Source organism: Erigeron canadensis, chromosome 4 (genome assembly GCF_010389155.1).
Source record: "Erigeron canadensis isolate Cc75 chromosome 4, C_canadensis_v1, whole genome shotgun sequence".
NCBI classification, from domain to species: domain Eukaryota; kingdom Viridiplantae; phylum Streptophyta; class Magnoliopsida; order Asterales; family Asteraceae; genus Erigeron; species Erigeron canadensis.
The window spans coordinates 164,107-180,301 of NC_057764.1; the positions used below are offsets into that span (position 1 = coordinate 164,107).

Below are 16,195 nucleotides of genomic sequence, written 5' to 3' on the forward strand. Positions count from 1 at the left end.
AGCTATTTCTTTAGGATCGCTATAAATAGGCCTTCTAACTGGGCATCCCATTATGAAGTCGAGCATTGAGAAGTAACCTTTGATTTTTGAAGGGATCTCTTCAGATCCCAGATAGTTATTGGCCTTGATAACTAGCTTAGAGGCTTGGAAAGACACTTGATTAAAAGGATCAATGCCTTCATTATCATAGATTTTGGAGTTGAGATAAGAAAGATTTTGTTGTTCAGGAGCAGATGAAGAAGCCATTTTAGATGAGAGTGAAGATGAAAGAAAATTAGAAGATGAATGTTTTGAGGGAATATGAAAGATTTGAGAGAAATTTAGAAATTTGAGAGAATATGAGAGATTTAGGGAGTTTAGAGAGAAAGAAATGAACGTAAAAGAAGGTGAAGAGGAAGAGATTTGCATATATATGGCATGGATATGGGTCCCATGACTGCAAAAAGTGAGTCGTCATGTGTACTCTCTTTCATACGTGGCAAAAAAAATTATATTAAATTGTGAGACACTATTTATATGTACGTATGAGAGAAGTATGATGTGACTATATGGACCACGATTTCAACTGTACTCAAGTTCATACGGCGCGTACAGTGTACAAGTTGCCCATTTGGGAGAAAATCGAGGTAATCGTTTGAGATATATATAATAAAATATTAACAAAAATACGTAGTGGAGTACACTCAGATAAATTGAGGTATCCACTGAAGAGTTTATTTAAAAATAATGATTACCAAGTTTTAATCAGCACCACAAAGACAGAGAGGGTGGATGCTGATGAACATTAAACAATTTTTAGCAAATTGTCAGCCATCAACGGATTTTATAAGTCTTTACCAGCAGCCGTTTGCTGCTGGACTAGATAGGGACTTTCAACACCCTATTGCTTTTATTATGCTTTTTTCCAAAGCATCAGGGATCAACGGATTTTATAAGTCTTTACCAGCAGCCGTTTGCTACTGGACTAGATAGGGACTTTCAGCACCCTATTACTTTTGTTATGCTTTTTCCCAAAGCATCAGGGATCAACAGATTTTATGTGTCGTTACCACAGCTGTTTGTTGTGGACTGGATGGAAACTTTTGGCTTTCCATTGCCTTTATTTTGCTTTTTCCCAAAGCAACAGGGATCAGCGAGTAAAAAGAAGAGCTCGCTGATGACTTTGACTTAAAAAGTCGCTGCTCATCTTCATAAAAGGAAGATGGGCAGCAAAACATGAGTGATCATGTTGCTGAATTTGTAGGATCACAATTTAACATTCCCAACCTGCTGACGAGATCCTTGAATCTTTTTTCATTTAAAGGTTTAGTGAAGATGTCAGCAAGTTGGTCATCAGTGGGAATGAAGTAAATTTCAACATCCCCCTTCATGACATGATCACGAATGAAGTGATACCTAATGTCAATATGCTTAGTTTTGGAATGCTGAACAGGATTATGTGTGATAGCAGTAGCACTAGTGTTATCACACATGATGGGGATCTTAGAAAAATTTAGGTCATAGTCAGCAAGTTGGTTTTTCATCCAAAGGACTTGTGCACAACAACTTGCTGCAAACACATACTCTGCTTCAGCAGTGGAGATGGAAACTGTATGCTGTTTCTTACTAGACCAACTAGTCAGCCTTCCCCCCAACAGTTGACATCCACCACTAGTACTTTTCCTATCTAACATGCAACTAGCATAGTCAGAATCAGAGTATGCAACTAAATCAAAGTTAGAATCCTTGGGATACCAGAGACCTAGAGAGGAAGTCCCTTTAAGATATTTAAAGATACGGTTGACAGCGAGAAGATGAGACTCCCTGGGTGATGCTTGATATCTTGCACAAAAACAAGTAGCAAACATGATGTCTGGACGACTCGCTGTGAGATACATCAGTGAGCCAATCATCCCACGATAGAAGGTGGGGTTCACATGCTGACCATCAAGGTCAGCATGGAGATTGTTTGGAGGAGACATGAGAGTAGGCTTTGTGGTGATATTAGACATATCAAATTTGGCCAGCATGTCTCGTATATACTTTTCTTGGTTTATAAAGATGCCATCAGTGAGCTGACGAATTTGTAGACCAAGGAAGAAGGTTAGCTCACCCATTATACTCATTTCAAAGTGAGAAGACATTAGTGAGCTAAATTTATTGCAAAGTTTCTTGCTGGAGGATCCAAATATGATGTCATCGACATATATTTGCACATAGAGAACATGAGCACCCTTTCTATAGATAAAGAGGGTGCTGTCTATAGATTCTCGTTGAAACTCATGAGAAAGAATAAATTCAGAGAGAGTGTCATACCAAGCTCTGGGAGCTTGTTTAAGACCATATAATGCTTTATAAAGATGATAGACGTGGTTTGGCTTGGTTAGATCTTCAAAACCAGGTGGCTGCTCCACATAAACTTCTTCTTCGAGTTTTCCATTTAGGAAAGCACTCTTGACATCCATTTGATATATACAGTGAAGTTTCGATAAGCAGCATGTGTCAGGAATAAGCGTATTGCTTCAAGTCTAGCTACTGGAGCAAAGGTTTCGTCATAGTCGACACCTTCTTCTTGAAGGTAACCTTGAGCTACTAACCTAGCCTTGTTGCGTATAACAACACCATCTTCCTCCATCTTATTCCTATAAACCCATTTAGTTCCAATGGGTTCTTTGCCAGGAGGAAGAGGAACTAAGAACCAGACATGCTGTCTTTGGAATTGTGTTAGTTCTTCTTGCATGGCTGCAACCCACGATGGGTCAACCATGGCCTCTCCAATATTCTTAGGAGTGATCATTGACAAGAAATTAACATATAGACATGTGTTTCTAGTCGCTGATCTAGTCACAATACCCTGCTGAGGATCACCAATAATTTGGTGAGTAGATGACTTGAAGTCCATTTAAGTGATGGGACACTTGATGAACCTAGAGTGGCAGCGGGAGTCATTTTTATGGGATCAGCTGGAGAAGAATAAGAGGAGAAATCAATGGTAATTGAAGGATCAAGAGGAGTTTGATCAGTGGAGCCATTTGACTGATTTGAGTTATCAATGATGGGGTCATCAGCAGACTCCATGTCTTTAGTGTTAGCTGAGGCATCATGAAACTCATCATCAGCAGAGTCATCAACTTGCACATCACCAGCCAGTGATCTAGGTTTGGCTGATGCAGCATGGATTGACCTTAAGATAGGCTCAACTGGCTCAATCGTATAGATATGAGTAGCAACTTGCTCCAGCTCAGGGTCAGCCAGACTGTCCTCAGTGAGTTGCTGATCAAGAGGAGGTGAGCAAGAAGCATCAACAAATGAGTCAGCATCCTCCTTAGGAGGATTAGTGAACTCATTGAAGATCTCTTCAGTAGAAGATGGCTGGATATCTTTAAGAGCAAATGAGCTTTCATCAAAAGTAACATGAATGGATTCATCCACTTTTTGAAGTAGAGTATTGAATACTCTAAAAGCTTTGCTAATGGAAGAGTATCCAACAAAGTAACCATCATCAGCTTTAGGATCAAATTTGCCTAAATGATCCTTATTATTAAGAATAAACACAGGACAGCCAAATACATGGAAGTATTTGATTTGAGGTTTCTTTCCTCTTAAAACTTCATATGCTGTTTTGTCATGTCTTTTAACAATGAGACATCGATTTTGAGTGTGACAAGCAGTGTTGACTGCTTCAGCCCAAAACCTACTGGGAAGAGAGGACTCACTGAGCATAGTACGTGCTGCCTCTATAAGAGTTCTATTTCTCCTTTCAGCAACACCATTTTGCTTAGGAGTTCTAGTGGAAGAGAAGTTTTGTGAGATCCCTTGATCAGCACAAAAAGTTTCAAGAGTATGGTTTCTAAACTCAGTGCCATGATCACTTCTGAGTTCTTTGACCCTTATGCTGTTGAGATTTTCCATTTTCTTAATGAATTTGATAATTTCATCAGCAGCATCACTCTTAGAATTAAGAAAAATTGTCCAAGTATATCGTGAATATTCATCCACAATTACTAAAGTGTATCTGCTACCCTTTAGACTTTGGACATTCACTGGTCCAAAAAGGTCCATGTGAAGAAGGTGAAAGCAACCCTTAACAGAGTTAGCTTGTTTAGTTTTGAAAGTAGCTCTATGGCATTTGCCTTTTTCACAAGCACCACAAAGTCTATCTTTTTCAAAGGACAGAGGAGGAAGGCCACGAACAAGGTTCCTTTTGGCCAGTGAGTTTATGGTTTTGAAGTTCACATGCAACATACGCTTGTGCCATAACCAATTTAACTCGGATGCTGACTTAGCAAAGAAACAAGTCTCACCATCAGTCTTGAAAGGAGTGAAGTCTACAAGATATACATCTCTTTTTCTTGGTGCAACCAAGACGACTTCTTTGTTGATGTTTACTACAGTGCCTTGATGTTTATCAAGGATTACCTTGTAGTCAGCATCACATAGTTGACTTATGCTGATGAGATTATGCTTTAATCCATTTACATAAGCAACTTTAGAGAATTTTATGAGGCCATTAGAAAGAAGACCATACCCTTCAGTCTGTCCAGTGGAGTAGTCACCAAACACCACTGTAGGACTAGGTGCCTCAGTATAGTTATCCATCAGGGACTTAGAGCCTGTCATTTGTTTTGAACAACCGCTGTCCAAATACCACACTCCTTTACCTAGCGAGCCCTGCATGGATGAAAAGAAAGGATTTAGGGTTCACTTTGTTCATCCGATGCTATGTCAGCAGGATTAACTGAAGGTACTTCAGGGGAGGATATTTGGTCTTCAGAGAAAGCCTCCTCAAGAGTAGTGTGATTTCCTACAGAGACAGTAGTGTTATCTTCATTGGAGGGCATTATGGTGGCTTCATATCTACGAAGATATGCACAGCTGCTCACTACATCAGGAGCGCTATACTCAACCAGCATTGGAGGTTGTCCCCAAGCGCTAGAAATAACCCTCTCAGAATGGGGAATTTCAATGCGCTGAGCTGCAATGTATTCAGAAATGCTTGCATTTGTGACAGAGGAGGTGTCACTGATAGCAGGCTCAGTAGAGAGGTTCTCACTGATCCGTGTAGAGGATGAAGATGTTTCAATAGCTGCAGAGATGTCTAGTTGAACTACAACCGCTGGAGCATCTCTTGGGCTAAATAAAACACATTCAGAGGCAACATGTCCTCTGCTACTACAAAGATAGCATTTTTTGTCAGAGGGATTGCCATGGTTCTGAATGAGAAAGTCCCTTAGCTGAGAGGAAAGATCATTTACTCGCTGAGTAAGTTCATTTATTTGAGGAGTAGAGGAAGAGGAAGCCTTGCTCTTTTGCTTAGACTTGGACTTATTCCTTTGTCTAAGTTTAGGAGGGGGCATTCGAGGAACAGGACCAAGGATGGATTCACCATGATGATTTTGAGGATTTTGATGTCCTCTAATCATGGTCCATGCTTGCTTTCCAACAGGATAGGAAGAAGAGGGACCTTGCAGAGACTGATTCACATGGTTAGGAGTTGTGGATCTGACTTGACATTTTGGAGAGACTGACCTCATTTGTCTATGGGGTAAGTACTCCTTGTTGGACACTGAGGATTGACTGTGCTGAGAGGGCACTTGTCCTCTTTGTGGAGTAATATGTCTCATTTGCTGATGTGGCAAATGTCCTCGCTGAGGAGTTATAGGCCTTACCTGCTGATGAGGAAGGTGTCCCCGCTGAGGAGTTATAGGCCTGTTTTGAGAAGGCAGTCTTCCTCTTTTAGGAGTAACATGCCTTAGATTAGATTTTGAAGGCATAGATTGAGATGCTATAATAGTTTGAGCATCAGTATGCACAGCCTTTGTGGGAAGTACATGCTGGTGTCTTACATCAGCGAACCTAACCCTTCTGTTCATTAGATGATCAAACATTGAATCTGCATGGGTAGGTTCCAGCTGAGAGGAAGATTGGGCACTAGAATGTTGCTGAACGACATGATTGACTCGCTGAGGAGTACCATAGTCATAGGGAGTGATATGTCGTATTTTATGCCCATTTCCCATAGCTTAAAGTGTCGTTTAGTGAGGATTATGAGTCATTTTCGTATACATTTGGTGCGTTTATGGTATTTGTTAGTGTTTCAGGTAAAAACAGGTACCGAAGCGATATTTTGCAGAAAACAGAGTTTCTGGAGGAAAATTGATGTTTACGGATGTTTCATGTGGCTCGTAGGTAAAGAATCGAAGAAAGTCAAGACTGGTCAAAAGTCAATGCTGGTCAACCTAAGAGTGCGACGCACCTCATGGAGTGCGTCGCCGTTTTGTTTGTCGTGGAAACAAGTGCTTCGCAGTTCAGTCAAAGTGCGACGCACATTCTCTATAGGCGACAAGAGGCCAGTCAACGAAGTCAAAGTCAATAAAAGTCAAAAGGAAAGTGCGACGCACTTAGTGAGGTGCGACGCACCTGGGCGCCGAATTTGTCCAGTTTTCTGAATCATATAAATAGCTGCAAAAACATTCCAAAAATTTATCTTTCACTTTTCAGACGATTTTAAGAGCTTTTCCTAGGGTTTATCTTATTTTTCATCATTGTGGAGGATCAAAGACTCGTTCGGAATCATTTCGTTATTCGTTTTTCAATCCTTTGTATTCGGTAACAATGAATTCTTTCGTTTTGATATGTTATTTCATATCTAATATGAGTGGTTAATCGCCTTTTCATCCATCTTGATGGAGTGAGACATTATGTAGGGATTGCACAATATTTATTAATTCAAGTGATTTGATTTAACGTTTTGTCGTGAACTTAATCTATTAATTCTTTGTTATTCAATTATTGATTGCGGATGATTTGTGCTCATTGCTTATTGACGACTAGGATTTGGGTATAAGTTATTTTGATTGCTTAGTCAGAAGCAATTGGTTCTATGACGGGCACGGTAGAGGGTAATCAATAGTTGATAAGAATTAACGGGTTGACGGTTGGGTACAGTCGATAGGCAAAATTGTTATCTAAAATGACCAAAACCATTGTTTAACTAGGGAAGTTATAAAAAGGCGTCTCGGGGTACCGGTCTTAATAATGAAACTAGTTATTACAAGAGAATGAAATAAGTTGTTAACTTGACGGGTACGGGGTTTGGCAATAGATTTGAGTCTCGGTCGTTGAATCACCAAATTGAATCTGAACTTCATCAAAAGTGCAATCCTAACATTCTGTTGAGCGAAATCAAGATGGGTGACCTTTAAATTCTTGTTTTAAACTACAATCTCTTTTTCGATTAATCCTTTGGGATTACTAATTTTCAACTAACTACTTGCATTGTGACAACTCGGCCACAAAACCCCCCATTTTACTTGAATCATTAAACGTTTCTACAAATGCTTGTTTAAGTCCTTGCGAACGATCTCGGCTTACCATTTTTCATTATACTGCATACAATCAGGTACACTGCCTGTGAGTGTGTAGTTATCAGTATTTTTCGGTAAATCGTGTTATAAATTTAAAGCTAGATTTCTCACATCAGGGAGCAGCAATAGTGCTTCTTTTAAAGGGCTCAGCACCTTTTGCAGATAGACGCTGAGGAGCAATGGGTACATACCCATCACTTGAGATATCCCCTTTAAAGATTCTTGGAGGAGAATGTTGTATTCTTCCTTCATGTGGCATCATGCCAACAATGGGAAGATGGGAGAACATGTCAAAAGTACTGGTTGAGGAACTGGTACTTTTAACATTTGAGGAAGAGGGCACACTGGTGGATGCTGTAGCCTTAAAATCCATCTCAGCATGGTAGTCATTTTGTCCCTTGACAAAATACCACTTTTTCATCTCTTCTTGAGAGATGGAGGATGAACAGGGTGGAGGAATAGAGATTTCAGGCTTTACATCATCATTAAAAGAGTCAGCGATAGAGGCAGCAACATTAAAATTGCCACCAATCACTGCCTGTACTTGAGCAGGGACTTGCTCGCTCAAGCATTGATGATGAAATTTGGAAGCCTTTGACCAGGAGGTCACAATCTTCTTTAGATTAGAAACTTCAGCCTTGAGAGTTTCATTCTCAAGTTGGAGTTTCTTAGTCATCAACTCATGAGATTGAAGTTCAACATGAACATTTTTCAATTTCACAAGTTTTTCAGATTTTTCACTTAACTCTACTCCAGCAGAGTTAACTTTAGATTGAAGTTTAGCACGTAGACTTTCTACGAACCGAAGATCACAAGACAAGGACTCAATAATTTTGGTCTTGTCTTGATTAGAAGAGGAAGAAAGAAGAGGGTGTACCTTTTTAATAGTGACGTTCACCTACTGACTAGAGGAGACTTGATCCTTTGTCAGAGCATTACTGTCAGCAAGTGCCATGAGGCACATGGCATTAACATAATCGTCATCATCAGAATCATCTGAGTCAGCCCAATCATGTTCCTCAGCAATTAGACCTTTTGCTGGAACTTTGGCATCTTCTGTTTCAACCACCTTAGCCTTCAGCTGATAGTATTTGTTCCTATATTCATCAGCAGATTTGGAAGGATTAGTTTTGGGAGCAGCAGGATTGGGAATAGAGACTCTGCACTCCTTCTGGTAGTGGCCTTTTCTGCCACACCTCCAGCACTCTTCCTGTGATTTATCAACAGGAGGTTTGAGGGGAGCAACCGTTTTGAGATTGTTCCACCTTTTGGAGTATCTTCTACCAGCAACAAGGGCAAAGCCCATGAAGTCATTGAACAAATCTTGTTTTTCTTCATCATCCAGCTCATCAATGAGGGTCTGAATAGGTGCTGGAAGATTTGAAGTACTGGCACCATCATAGAGATCGATGGGCTCAGTAGAAACAAGAGCGATAGGGTCAGAAATAGGATGAGAGGAGATGCTGACAGAGGAAAAAGAAGAAGAAGGGCCAACATGTCTTTTGGCATCAGCAGAGGCTCGAATATTTTGAGCCAATGCTCTTTCTTCAAATTGAAGAGTGCCAAAAAGTTCTTCAAGATCAAAATCTTGGATTTTCTTCGTTGTACGAAGAGTTTGTCTTAAGTTTTGCCACTTAAGAGGAAGAGAGTCGATGAATTTATGACATACTTCAAAGTTATCATGAGTAATGCCAACATTTGTCATATCATTGAGCAACCCTTTAAAGCGAGTATAGGTGCTCTCAAGACTTTCATCAGGAAGAGAGAAGAAGTTTTCATAGGCTCTTTTCAAATCAATTTTCTTGATTTTGATGAGGTCAGCAGATCCTTCATAGGTGCTAACAAGTCTGTCCCATACTTCCTTTGAAGAGGGATACTTGATGACTAGTTTCATGATTTCAGTGGGAAGAGTAACGATAATCATGTTTTTCAATCTAGCATCAAGATTTACCAGCTTTCTTTCTTCATCTGTCCATTGAACCTTTGGTTTAACCAGGTTAGTGACTATCTCAGGAGCTTCAGGTGTAGCTCCTGGAGTCCTTTGGACATACATCGGTACGTATAGACCCTCAGTTAATATGGTCATTAAATAGGGTTCCACACCGAAGATGTGAAGAAGCATCCTCTCCTTCCAAGACCCAAAATCTTTGGGCTCGAACTTAGGAGGTGTCGACACGTAGCCAAAGTCACGTGTGTTCACAAGGCTGGGAACAGAAGACATGTTCTTGTTTTAGAAAGAGAAGATTTCAAAAAGAATTAAAGAACAGAAGTTTTAAATGTAAACACAAGAAGGCAAACAGATCTTGTTCCAATGATTTAGGAACGGTGGCTCTGATACCACTTGATGGTCCACGAATGCACAACTTATGTTATATTTAAATTAGACAAGAAAGTAAATAAGCAAGTAAATAACAAGAACAATATCAAGTTCAATTGTAGTACATCAATGCAAGGATAATCATATGTATCATTGATTAAACGATGACTACATGGTTGATCTTACACACTTGACTTACAAGAATACAAAAGAACAAAGGTAATTGCTAAGTCTAGACACACTAAAAACTTAAACAATTACAAGTGACACACATTTTCAAGGTGACTAACACACTTGATACAATGCGGCTGTGTTGCTTTATATAAAGGAAGAATTAGGGCAACACAGCCTTCCTTTGATAGAGATAGATGGTGGTTGTCGACATTCCATTGGCTCCTTGTACTTCCAAGCAAGAGCCTTTGTCTTCTTTACCAAAATGGGTATGAAAGAGAAGACCCAAGTTTTGGTCCCAACAAATACCTTTTCCAGTTAAGGTATGTTACAGTTGAAAGAACCACCATGTGACTCTTGTCATCATATGGTTTGAATACTTTCCGTCATGACAAACATTTGGTCAGCATGCAACCCGCTGAGGAGAGTCACTGGACTCACTGAAGACTTGCTGACTATACATGTCAGTGAGTAAGTCTTATCAGCGAATCCAGGTCTCAACAAAGACGCCTTATCAGCACGTACCTAACTTTATTTTGAAAATCCAACATAGATTGGTGCTTTATTTTTGTATATATTATAGTAGTAGCATTTTCCATTTGTACACTCACATATATACTAATTATAAACGATGTAGATTTTCAAAACAGTTAATATATTAAGGAAAATTCTAAATAAAACTTTAACGGTTGTAGTTAACATGCAAAAAAAAAGTTGTAACTTTTGATATCAAAAGGTCAATCTCATAATTTTATGGTAAGTGTTCACCTTAAGGCTATCCGGAGTGGGGCATAATCCCCCCAAAACTCGCCTTCCCCTTGCCCTCCACACCGTCCCGCCTCGCCGAATGCGCCCAAAACCCCCACCAGGCGGAATTTTTCTATCGCCCAATTTCACCTTTGACCGTGCTCTTTTTTCAGTTTTCTAGGCTTCTTTTTATTAATCTATAAATTGTTTATTCATTATAAAAAGGAATCGATGTATTTTTTTTTTCATTTGTTGTTCGTTGCAGGTTTCACAATGAAGAAGATGAAATTATGACCACACGTGGGATATATTATTTAAAGCAAATTTTATATTAGCCCCCAAACTATTATTACATTTACATATTGGTTATATTAGTTTGAATTTTTTTTAAAATTATGTGTGATCATATATTTTATATTACCCCTAAACTATTATTACATTTACATATGTGGAATGTTTGTTTAATATGGATGTGTTATATGTTTTGAAGTAAAAAAGTTAAGAACAATATGTAAAAATTAAAAAAAAAATTAAAATGCTAGGTGAAACATGGATGCCACATGACATTTATCCCCCCACCCTAAATATGCCTCACTCCCCCATTTTCCCATCAAAATTCTCTTGCTTACGTGACGCGGATATCCCCCACTCCTAAATATGCATCACTCCTTTTACCCTAAATGTCACTCTTGGAATTCTAGTTATTAACGCTAAGTTGTAAAAAGAATTTAGTTGGCACAGAAGAAACTATTTTTCATTTAATACAAATTTATTTGTTTTGGAGCTCTATATTAAGATTTTGGATACACTAATTAATATATATGTTGCCATGTTGGATACAGTAATATATATGTTAAGCCTTTCCAAAACAATTGTTATTGCAATATATTCAAATTGCTATTAATAAACCGCAAATATATTCAAATTTTGAATGACTGATTTTGGTGGGAAATTTAAAAAGGTAAAGATTTGGTTAGAGTAAAAAAAAATATACGAATGACTAAATGAATTGCATTACATTAATTTGATAACTTATTTTTTGCAAAGAAAGATACTAGTAATTGCTAGAAATTAGTGAGTGATAATCGGAGTGTTTTCATCTTCTTTCCTAGATTGATATTGTAACTATTCTACATGTGTGTCTATATATATCAACAAGTAGTATTCCATTTGTGCGATCATACATTACACGAAGAATTTTAAAAAAAAAAGGAACCTTATAAACCCAACCCTTATTGTTTACATTACATTCCAATCCAATAATAATAATAATATATAATCATGAAGAAGAGAGATGACGCGAAGCAGCTGACCAACATGAAGCGTTCATATCATAAGGCTTTAAAAAAGGGGCGTCGTCTAGAACAGGCCAGATGGGCGAACATGATCGGAGGTATCTACATGAACGCGAAAGGGGATTATGACGAAGCGCTAAAATGGTTTCAGATTGATTACAATCTTTGTGCTGATCATTATTTTTCTCAAAAGGAGTTGCTCCCAACTTATCAATCCCTTGGTGAAGTTTATCTTCGTCTCAGCCGTTTCAGTGACGCCATTCTTTATCAGGTGCGCTCCATCTATCTATGCATCCACATATGCATACTCTTATATAATTTGTTAAAAATTAAGCTCTTTGATTTTGATAAACCTTGATTGAGAAACACATAAATTAGGCAGCAAAAGAACTATGTACTGTGGACAATCAACATTTATGTTCATGAGCAATAATAGCAAATTACAACATTTAATATATGGTAGGTAAAATTACTGACGAAATATTTGATCAATGAGAACAGAGACAATTAATATTAATATAGGCAATATATATAGCTTATATGGGTAAGTTATTTCGAGAACTTACATCAAAAATAAAAATAAAAAAGTCAATTTTGGGCCACACATTTTGTCTCATTTTCTCAATCTTAAAAAATATATGAAAATTCATCCAAATCATTTAAAATGTGTTATCTCACAAACCGTAAATCGTTAGATGAAAAAAAAGAGTATATGGGTAGTCTTAAAGTTTCGTCCTCTTTGATTAGAGATGCAATTCGATATATTTTTGACGGCTTTTTAATTAGTAATAAACTTGTAAATCGATTTATGAACAGTGGTCCGGTATTTTTGATATCAGTACGTGTTTTAACCATATCAGACCTAAGTTTTGCGTCTAAGATTATCAAACGTTTCAAATGAGGTAGGTTCTGATACGAAAAAATAGAATGAGAATAATGAAGGGACTGATCGCCCATTTGTAATTATACGTAATGCTTGTAAGGGAACTCAATTTGTTGCTGTTTCCACGCCCGGCCACTTTTAAGTTGTATTCCGTATCGTCTCTATATTTCAAATATCTGTTTACACGCTGCTTAGTGTGAAATGTGAAAATACTGCTTAAATGGACACACCAAAATGAAATGATCCCATTTTGCATAAGGCTTTCTTTTTTTTTTTTTTTTTTTTTGACATAAAACCACTGTTTTTTTTTTTTAATTAAAAAGTGAATTTATTTTTATTTTTTTATACAAATACAATTCATCATTCAATACAGCGGTGGCCATTTCCAGGCTTTTACAAATATATGGAAAAATAACTTCTACAATCCTAATCTTCTAATCTATTTACCTATATCATTCCTTCCATTTTGCATAAGTTTGTATCACATGAATGTTTGTTTTATTGGCAGAAAAAGCATTTGGTGATTGCAAAGAATATAGATGACATGGTTGAGGTGCAAAGAGCGTGCACCCAACTTGGTCGGACATACCATGAAATTTTCACAAAGACGAACGATGATCAAACCTCCCTTCAGAAAGCCAGAGAGTATTTTACTGCTGCCCTGAAGTTAGCTCAAATTCATAAAGAAAGGAGAAGTAATTCAACAAAGCGGGCTTTTGTTAAAGAGTACGTTGATGCTCACAACAACATTGCAATGATTGAACTCGATCGTGATAGGTTTGATGAGGCAGAAAAGTATCTCACCATGGGATTAAGGTTGTGTGACGAAGAAAAAATAGATGTGAACGATGAGAGTCGAGCTAGGTTTCATCACAATCTTGGTAGTGTTTACATGGAACTCAGGAAATGGGATGAAGCTCGACAGCATATTGAGAAGGAGATTGAGATTTGCAGGAACATCGGTCATCGTCAAGGACAGGCAAAGGGGTTCATCAACCTTGGTGAGTTGCTTTACAGGTTACAAGATTATGATGCGGCTACTGTATCTTTCAAAAACGCAATGGAGTTTGCAGACGGGGAACAATCTTTGGCCAACCAAATTAGCCAGAATTTAGAAACTGTGAAAGAAGCAACCAAGGTAATGGATTATGTGAAGAAACAAGAAGAGCATCTTGAACTTTTGACAAGTCACATGACCATGTTTAGCGGAAAAGCAGACAAAAGGAAGTGCTTGCGAATGCAGAAGGCATGTCTTGATCGCCTTATTGAACATACAAGAATTATTTCTTCATGGAACCAGGTTAGCGGGATATTGTTGTTATATGGTAATGATCCGACCTACACTAATAGTCGGAAATGAGCTTACCTGGTAGTATTATTTACTTGTATATATGTTGCCACAACTTTCACTCTTGGGGCAATACAAAACCAGATTGTAATTGTAAATTAAGTTGACTAATACACCTGCTTCGACTAATTAGATCCAGAAAAATGTATTATTAGCGCATGCAATATATTAACCCCTAAAATCATGTTAGCTTAACAAGTTGTTCGATATTAATATATATATTTTTTTTGTAGCATCTCCGCTTTGCAAGAAAGAAGACATACATTGCGGGCGAGCTTGTTGACCCAAATTCAGTGGCTGAATCATATCTGGTCATAGGCTTGTCATATCAAAAGCTCAGGAACTTCACCAAAGCCAAAAAATGGTGTTATAAAAGTTTTAAAAAATACAGAGAGATCAATGACGTTAAGGTATGTGGAATGTGCTACTTATCCGATGAATCGATTTAAATAATCGACAGTGCCTATTGATTTACATGTTAATATTGCTCAGATTGAGAAAGGAAAACCTTGAAAGTACCTACAAGTTTTTATATCTCTTTATTTTTAGCATTCCTGTCATATATCAGCTAACACATTTTTAACTTTAAAACAATTGGTGATTGCAGGGTCAGGCATTGGCAAACCTTAATCTCGGAAATGCCTTGGACTCGATGGGAGAATGGGGTGATGCATTTCATGCATTTAGGCGAACCAACAGGCAAGAATCACCAATTAATCAAACTTGAATATGTAACATTTTTGTTGTCTATATATGTCACCAACAATAATGTACGTATATAAATCCGTGTATCTTTTAGTTAGTCAAATTAACGATTTTCTTAGCTATATATGGACTTAATTAGCTAGCACGTACATTTAGTTAGATAGGCAGTTGGTAGCCTTTATGATCACTAGTTAAGCAAGTAAATGAAATTAGTCTACGTAACAATGTTATATATCTTCTATTGCAGAATGGCCCGTCAGGCTAACCTACCCCATGTCCAGTTGTCTGCCCTGGAGAATATGCATTTCAGTCAGCTGATCAGATTTGACAATGTTGCAGAGGCGATGTACGGACTTGCCAAATTTATTAAGTCTTGATAATCTTATTTTGTATACACAGTTTCTATATATTTAATTAGGCGTGTTTGTGAAGCTTTCAAAGCTATATTTACAAGTTATATACATTTTTCCGGCCTTGTAGGAAGTTGCAGTCACAAATAGACGAGCTTAAGCGGTCAATAGGTGAGCTTGGACCATCAGAAGTTGAAAGTGACTACTGATCCAGATGGAAAAGATTTGCCAAATCTGGATGTCTCAAATTCACACTGAATCATCAAATTAAGTTATGAACCCTTGAGTACAACCAGTGGCGTATTCTAGATTTTATGATTGGCTACTATTAATAAAAACTTAATTTACTAGGAGAATAACGGTCGGGCCATTGATTGATTGAGTTGTCCAACTATTTCATGTTTGTTTAAGCATCGTTCCAACAAATTAAATGAATTAAAACAAAAACTTAAAGGAATGGTTTTCTGTGTTTGTGCTCATTAGTTTTTATTTATACAAAGGATAGAAAACAAAATTTTGTGCAAGCTGGACAAGTTAAGATTAGTTAGAGGCTCCCCAATGGACACCACAAATCCATCTAAGACTAGTCCTGTCAGCGCCACATCAGCAAAAAACACTCCAAGGACTAATCCTTTCAAAATGCACCCAATGGATTCATACACTATTGGACCCACCAATTATTTAATTCTACTAATTATCCAAACTTTACACTTTTAACTCTCTAAACTATTAATAAAATACATTTTTAGTCCATTAACACAAATTATTAACAAAACACACAAGTTCATTAGAAATAAAAATACAAATACATTTAGAACATAAAAAAAAACAAATTACAATAAAATAAAGCACACAACCTAAAAATGAAAAAAAAAAAAAAAAAAAAACAAAAACAAAAAAAAAACAACTACATTTTTATTTTTTAAAATTAAACCTAATCTAATTGGGACCGAAAAGGAAGTCTTTGTACTCCGCCATGAGGTTCTTGGCTTCCTTGATGTAATTCTTCTCCTCATCATCACATTCTGTTTTG

At 37.5% G+C, this 16,195-nt stretch overlaps 2 protein-coding genes across 2 annotated transcripts; one reads left to right on the plus strand and one right to left on the minus strand.

Annotated features, from left to right (window-relative positions):
- Positions 1 to 4,673: 4,673 nt before the first annotated feature.
- Positions 4,674 to 5,867, minus strand: LOC122595256 (thioredoxin domain-containing protein 2-like). The gene is made up of 2 exons (XM_043767593.1): positions 5,509 to 5,867; positions 4,674 to 5,112 (listed from the first exon to the last, which is right to left on the minus strand). Exons 1-2 carry the CDS (start codon positions 5,865 to 5,867, stop codon positions 4,674 to 4,676), a joined length of 798 nt encoding a protein of 265 aa, XP_043623528.1.
- Positions 5,868 to 11,862: 5,995 nt separating this feature from the next.
- LOC122595257 (protein TONSOKU-like) lies at positions 11,863 to 15,371 on the plus strand. The gene is made up of 6 exons (XM_043767594.1): positions 11,863 to 12,147; positions 13,268 to 14,059; positions 14,341 to 14,517; positions 14,715 to 14,806; positions 15,060 to 15,158; positions 15,293 to 15,371. The coding sequence occupies exons 1-6, from the start codon at positions 11,863 to 11,865 to the stop codon at positions 15,369 to 15,371; spliced, it is 1,524 nt and encodes a 507-aa protein (XP_043623529.1).
- Positions 15,372 to 16,195: the final 824 nt, after the last annotated feature.